Consider the following 7,500-nt stretch of genomic DNA (forward strand, 5'->3'; position numbering starts at 1 on the left):
CACACACACACACACACACACACACACACACACACACACACACACACACACACACACACACACACACACACACACACACACACACACATACACACACACATACACATACACATACTAAGATTTAGCAACACAGGATCGATTCCATTCCTGTTATATGCTTGATATGAAGAATTAACACAAAGGTAGAAACACAAGGGTCTTTCATTACTAGATAAGAGAATAAGAAAAATATATGTAATAGATGAATAAAACAGTGAGAAAACATCTCGGAAAACGTGATGCTCTTAAATACTCAGTATGTTAACACAAAGTTTTATGAGTGATATTAACCCATTCACGCCGGGGCCATTCCGGCTTTGCACGGTCGCTATACCGAGGTTTTCGAACGCATCATCCGAACGCTTCGAGATTCTCGGGCGCACGGGCCGCGAGCCTGGGCTGCCCGAGCGCCGGCCTTGGCCAGATATCTTGTCGGCGGCGTCGGACGCGAAAACCACGAAACGTGTCAGCACGTCATCCGGCGTGAGTGGGTTAAGTTCCAGATACATATGTATTGTTATCAAAAATGTATATTTGCTATATGGTTCAAAAGTATAAGTTGAATGTTTAAGTAGTATTTATTTTTTGGTTCTTGTTTTTTTTCTTCTGTTTAACACACTTATATTTAATTTAGATTTTGGAAAATAACACAATACAAAGTTTAAAATATAAATCCACTTGAATTGCTGTTATTTAGGGGTGAAAATTACTCGTATTTATTTTTATTTTTTTATCTGAATATGACAATTGGAGGTTAGGGGACTAAGTCTCTTTTAGATCCTTCAGATTGCATCCTTCAAAGGCAGAAAGCTCTTATGCATTTGTCTTATTTAGTACAACTTCAGTATGTTTCCTTTACTTTGTTTACTTGGAATTCTTTGGGTTCCATTAAGTGGCCTCAGTCTACTCTGTCTCTCACTCTCTCAGTCTCACTCACTCACTCACTCACTCACTCACTCACTCACTCACTCACTCACTCACTCACTCACTCACTCACTCACTCACTCACTCACTCACTCTCTCTCTCTCTCTCTCTCTCTCTCTCTCTCTCTCTCTCTCTCTCTCTCTCTCTCCCTCTCTCTCTCCTTCTTCTCCTTCTCCTCCTTCTCTCTCCTTCTCCTTCTCCTTCTTCTCCTTCCTTCCTTCTCCTTCTTCCTCCTTCACTCTCTCCTCTCCCTCTCCCTCTCCTCCCCTCTCCTCTCCTCTCCTCCCCTCTCCTCCCCTCTCCCTCTCCCCCTCTCTCCCCTCTCTCTCTCTCTCTCTCTCTCTCTCTCTCTCTTTCTCTCTCTCTCTCTCTCTCTCTCTCTCTCTCTCTCTCTCTCTCTCTCTCTCTCTCTCTCTCTCTCTCTCTCCCTCTCTCTCTTCCTCTCCCTCTCTCTCCTCCTCTCCCTCTCTCTCTCCCTCTCTCTCTCTCTCTCCCTCTCTCTCTCCCTCTCTCTCTCTCTCTCTCTCTCTCTCTCTCCCTCTCTCCCTCTCTCCCTCTCTCCCTCTCTCCCTCTCCCTCTCCCTCTCCCTCCTTCCCTCTCTCACTCTCACTCTCACTCTCACTCTCACTCACATTCTCATTTTAATTCTCACTCATAATCACAAATCAGTCACTGAGTAAAGCAATTGCTTTTGTCTGTTTTCACACAGGCTCAAACATAGGCACACACAGAATACTATGTATAGATACTCAATAAATGTTGATTAGTATCATTGATATCTTCTGTTTCCTGCATTTTGGAAATACACAAGAAAACATGTGATAGATTGGAAGAGAAATGGCTATAAGAACATGAATAAGAGAGCAATCCCCTACAGGTGGTGCTGGACCAAGATTGTCTGAGACCTGGTGTTGGCGCAACTGGACAAGGAAGGGGCTACACCGCCTTGAAGAAACACAAGTGCCTCTACTGTCCCTACACCACTAACCAGCATTCTCACTTGATTGCACATTACCGCACACACACGGGGGAGAAGCCCTTTTCGTGCCCATACTGCACTCACCATTCAATGACTAGCAGTGATTTGAATAAACATATCAGGATTCATACTGGAGAAAAGCCTTTTGCCTGTCCACATTGTTCCTACCGTTCCACACAAAATAGCAGTCTGAAATCACATCTTCGTACACATAGGGGAAAACCTTGATGTTTACAGGAATTATGTGGGATGAGACTAGGGAGGCAAGTAATGCATATTTATTAATGGGATTTGAGAATGAGTGTTGTTTTCTTACCATAATAACTTGTTAAAAAATGATGGGAAAACTAATTTTGAAGTCTAAGAAAAATAAATACTATAACTGTATGTAGTCATATTTTATTTATTTTATTTTTTTCCTTAAATTGCATCTGCTTTCAGAACTTGTGAAGCCAGTTCAAAAATTGTAAGGTGTACAAGTACCAGTGAGCAGTAAATTTTTAAGAAATGAGAATTTTATTCTTAATGTTATCAATTATACAATGATATAGCATGTAGAGAAAAGAATATTGATAACAGCATTAAGGGAAAATTATGTAAGATGCAAAATAATAGTCATGTGGTGACCGAAGGTCTAAACTTCTGAGTCGCCTCTATCTCCTCCTCACTCCCCCCTTAAATAAGATTATATACACATGTTTTAGTATTTTCATGGCAATAACTGTGTTAAGTTTAACACATGAATATTATTCAAATTGGAATTATAATGAGAGCAGACAAGGAAAATTAAAAAGTTCCAACCATCATTTAGATTGAGCAGACAGTAGTGAAGATAATAACAATATGAAATTCTTTGTAGAATCACAAAGAAAATCTTTTTAGAAGGAAATGTGTTTCATTTAACCCTTCCACAGGGTCAAATCACTTACACATTTTTTTATTCATGATACAAGCTAGGTATTCCTTCAGTTGTGTAACTAATGCTAAGTAAGTCTACATCACATATAGACTTACATATGCCATAAGAATAGAACAGAAAACACAACATCTTAGGATGCCAAGCCCAGACTGAAAATCGTATATGGCCTGTCTTGGAAGCATTAATCTGTTGTCAAACAATAGATTTGTTTGTTTATGAAGTTTGATTTGACTTATCATGGATGTAGAAAATCCATATATTTTATTAATAATGGTCATGAAGATCTCTCTCTCTCTGCATCTCTCTCTTACTCTCTGTAAAGAAGTCTGACACATATTGAATGTGGGGGGCATGAAGCACAGGCAGAATTGGCAAATATCTGATACTGAAAAGAATTAACAAAGAAAACATAAACGAAAGTGGAAATCTATGAGGGAGGTTGCATTTATGTTTTAGATATGAAAATATTACTACATTGTAATTGTAGAACTTTTTTTTATGAAACTGTTAAAGAAATATCATTTTGGCCCTAAAATATATAATATTTTTCTGCACTCCTGCACTGTATTCTTGACTGTTTTTGGTAAGGTCATTTTCCTTTCTGAATTGTTCCTATGGCAACGTTTTAGACCCAAGAATAAATCTTTGAAACTGTACAAGTACCCATGAAAAATATAGATCTTACATGGTATCTTTGTCAGTTGCAATGGAGATTGAAAAGGTCAATTTAATTTCCTCTTTCTCTTTTTTTTTTCACTTTCTGATGTATTCATAATTGAAGATGGAGTAACTGTTACTATTTAAAAGCTATCGCATAAGAATAGAATATTTTGGATAATGATGTAAAAAATGTGAATTTCTTTCAAAAGCAAAATGCAAGTCAGTATAATCCTTCACAATGGAATAAGAAATAATCTAGAGTTAGATTTTTAAGTGAACATTTTATACAAATGAAAAGGCTAAAATTCATGTAATAGTTTTTAGTTTCAGCTGTTTGTTCTTTAAAGGATCGAGATGAAAATGCTTAGTAAATCAGATTTTAATTCAGAATCTATCTGCAGGTTATTGGATAATTCATTGGACTTTCATTTAAAGATGGTAATTTGATAAAATTCAGGGACTGTTAGCATTTTTTTGCTATTAACATATTTATGTTTTTGTCAATTCATTCTTGCATGTAATTAAACCTATTGATGATATATGATCAAAGAAAAAAAAAAAGGAAAAAAAGGAAATGTTCTTATGTACATCTTATATATTAACATTTTGTTTATATGTACATATGCATGAATCCTAGTATGAGAGTGTGAACCAGAATGAATGGGAAATATGTATTTAGGCTTTGTTCTAAACGTCTGTTGAGTCTTTGAAAACTGTCCATGTCATCATCATATGTCAGTGGAAATATTCATAGTGTTAATATTTTGATGAAGGATACTTGATCATTTAAAAGTATTGGTTCATTTATGTATGGCATTAGAAATTGATTACAAATATCAAGTATAAAAAAAAAAAGAAATGGAACGGAAAACTGGAGTATATACTTTACAAAGACCCATCCATGATTTCTGATAATGACATAATTACTATATTAATATATGCAAACAGGAAAAAAACATTTGAACGCATTTCCCTCTGGTAAATATCCCACTAAATAGTGTTGCACAATGAACAATTGTGCCTTTTAGATGTCATTAACGAAGGTGAATAAGCCAAGCCTTCCCTACAGGTGGGACTGGAAGCGGATCCCCTGACCTTTAACGAGGGTCAAGACGACGGGATGAGGAAGAACTTTTACGCGGACAAGACGCGCCACTGTCCCTACTGTTCTTATGTCACTACTTACGGCTCCAATATGAAGAATCATATCCTCACACATACCAATGAAAAGCCATATGCTTGCCCTCATTGTCCATACCGTTGCATTCAGAGAGGCAGCTTGAAGATCCATCTTGCAACGCATACAGGGGAAAAACCCTTTGCATGCCCCTATTGCCATTATCAGTCTGCTCATAATGGGCATTTAAAGAGACATGTGGCTACTCATTTTAGGAACAGTAATAAGAAAATAACTTAAATGTCAAGAATGTTTTCTTTAGGACCAAGGAGAAGTGATTCCTTTGCCTTGCTCTTCTTTCTTTCTTCAATTAGAGACCAAAGAATGGAAATATTTGTAGCTAAAATATAGAATTAAAGAGCCTACATTAACACATTACAAGGTGTATTCTTTCATCCAATATTGCAAGCACTATACATACAAATCGAATTTTGCAAAAATTTTAATGTGATAACATATCATTCTACTAATATATCGGTAACACATGACCTGAAAGCAGCATAGACATTTGTGTGACTGCCTTCAAATGTCAAGATAGATACCAGCCTTGATAAATGAATAAATGAGTATATTGGTAATGAATGAATAAGAATGAAAAGGAGTAATGAAGGGAAAGTTGAATGATGAAAGGAAAAATGAACACGTACATGAATTGAGATTTAACTTTGCATACCAAATAAGATGGGTGTTGTAGAAATATCAAATGCTCACTTCATTGTGACCACTTATACCATTTTTGGCATGGTATAAGTTGCCAAATGTCTTTTGATGTGTTAGTTTAAACAATTGTTTGATTTTTTTTCTTTAGATGTGACAACTTATGGAAAGCCTTTGAGCATAAACAGTTCTTTGGGTGTGGGATGTTTATATTTTTATGCATTATTTTTATTACTACTACTATTTGTTTATTTATCTTTTACTGAAATTGGAAAAAGTTATAATACAATGTTAGCAGTTTTGTTGTTGAATATTGAAAAGAAATTTTTACTATAGAATGCTAGGTTGTTATTGAAAATATTTTTAGATATTGTTATAATTATTTTGCATTAATTCATTGATTTACTTTTTGGGTTGTAATGAATACCTTAATGGAGGGAGGGTTGGTCTTAATTCTATGTCTATAGGAGACTCATAACAGTTTTTCCCCCCATTCCTTCTGTAGAATCTTGTTTTGAATGTGTGCTGTTATAATTGGCTTCTTGTGATAAATTGTGTAAGTCAACCTCAGATGTTTTACCAAGGTGATCTGATATGTATCTGATAGTTTTATATTTATTCATCCTATTCATTTTATTTTCTTATGTTCAGACAGAATCTCTCTCTAGTAAAAAAAAAAAAAGAAGTATGTATGTATATATATGTATATATATATATTTATGTAGAGAAATGAGTAAAAAATATGCTGAAATCATCCTGTCACTGACAATTTTTTCTAGTGTATTTTTTAACCATTCTTGTATAGTAAAGAAGGTCAATAAGAGCAGCATTCCCTACAGGTGGGACTGGACACTGACACAATGAGGCATGGCAGCTGTCAAGACTCTGCCCCGCGGAAGAACCTCTCCTCGGGCAAGATCCGCCGATGCCCCCACTGCCCTTATGTCACTACCTATGCCACCAACATGAAGAATCATGCCCTCACACACACAAAAGAAAAGCCCTATGCCTGCCCTTACTGTCCTTACCGATGTATACAGAAAGGGAGCTTGAAGGTTCATCTTTGCACTCACACGGGAGAAAAGCCTTACTCTTGCCCACACTGCCCATATCAGTCTGCTGATAATGGGAATTTGAAGAGACATATTGCTACCCACATTAGAGCTTATTGCAAAAGATATAATGTTTAGGTGATCCAGCTCTTGGAATGTTTTTTTTTTTTTAGTTCATATTAGGAAGCTTAGTTAATATTAGAAAGAAAAAGAAGAAGAAAAAAAGTAGGTACCATCTTAACCTCAGTGTTTAGAGATATAATCTTCAGAGTTGGTGAAGTCCTGGTTACTATTTAGTTGTCTTAAAGTGTGCAAGAATTATTAAAAAGACATACATATTAAATATGCATAGGGAAGGGTAGACAATACCAAACATTTGAAATTGTAGAAAACAAATGAGCAAATCATTCAGTATTGTTATTCCAATTTGTATTAGGTAGATTAATTTAAAAGGCAATATGAATTTCTGATTAGCTGGGGAAAAGATGAAAGGGCTGTATCATTAGTAATCATTAGTGATGTTTCCTTTTTGTTTCATATCTGTACAGTTGTCTCATCTTTAAGTAATTTTTATTTTCCTTTATACAACTTGATATTGTAGAGCAGTTTTGTATTATGTGTAATATTTACAAGATTTCCTGATTGATGCTTTATTGACTGTAGTTAACTGTGACATTTTATGACCTTGATAAATGATTTTTTTTTGTTTCAATAATAAAATGTAATTTGGAATTATTTTTCTACATATTAGTATTTTTATTCAAACCTGTGTCTCAATTTTTCAGAGAAAATTCCAGACATGTTGGATAATTCATTTTGCATGATGAAAATAGACCCGAATTTTGATTGTTGTTTTGTTCAGTAAGTGTTTTTTTTTTTTTTTTTTTTGTAAAATGAGGTCATTTTGATATGAGCAAAGTTGAGTCTTCATTAAATATGTGAAATATTGAAAATAAACTTTTAAGTACAGGAAAAAAGTTTAGACTTCAATGTGATATTTATTTCTTATTCATCAAGAAAATATATGAAGTTATCAACCATTATACAACACAAGGGGAAATTGAGGTTCAAGGTGCATGTTGAAAGGAGGA

General features: G+C 35.2%; 1 protein-coding gene across 18 annotated transcripts in view; it reads left to right on the plus strand.

The window, feature by feature from the left end:
* LOC122256725 (uncharacterized) overlaps nucleotides 1-7,500 on the plus strand; it is a 100,476-nt gene that overhangs the window by 48,755 nt on the left and 44,221 nt on the right. The window contains exon 6 of one of the 18 annotated variants that reach the window (XM_086555829.1): nucleotides 6,185-7,154. The exons of 14 other annotated variants lie outside the window; for them this stretch is intronic. In XM_086555829.1, coding sequence (XP_086411955.1) covers nucleotides 6,185-6,547 — 363 coding nt within the window. In that variant the 3' untranslated portion in view covers nucleotides 6,548-7,154. Of the gene's footprint in view, nucleotides 1-1,842; nucleotides 2,304-4,592; nucleotides 6,035-6,184; nucleotides 7,155-7,500 lie in introns of those variants that run through there. 3 more of the 18 variants (XM_086555831.1, XM_086555833.1, XM_086555840.1) reach the window with 3 other exon arrangements.

Source organism: Penaeus japonicus, unplaced genomic scaffold (assembly GCF_977035675.1).
Source record: "Penaeus japonicus unplaced genomic scaffold, GWHDUDI00000001_assembly GWHDUDI00000031, whole genome shotgun sequence".
NCBI lineage: Eukaryota > Metazoa > Arthropoda > Malacostraca > Decapoda > Penaeidae > Penaeus > Penaeus japonicus.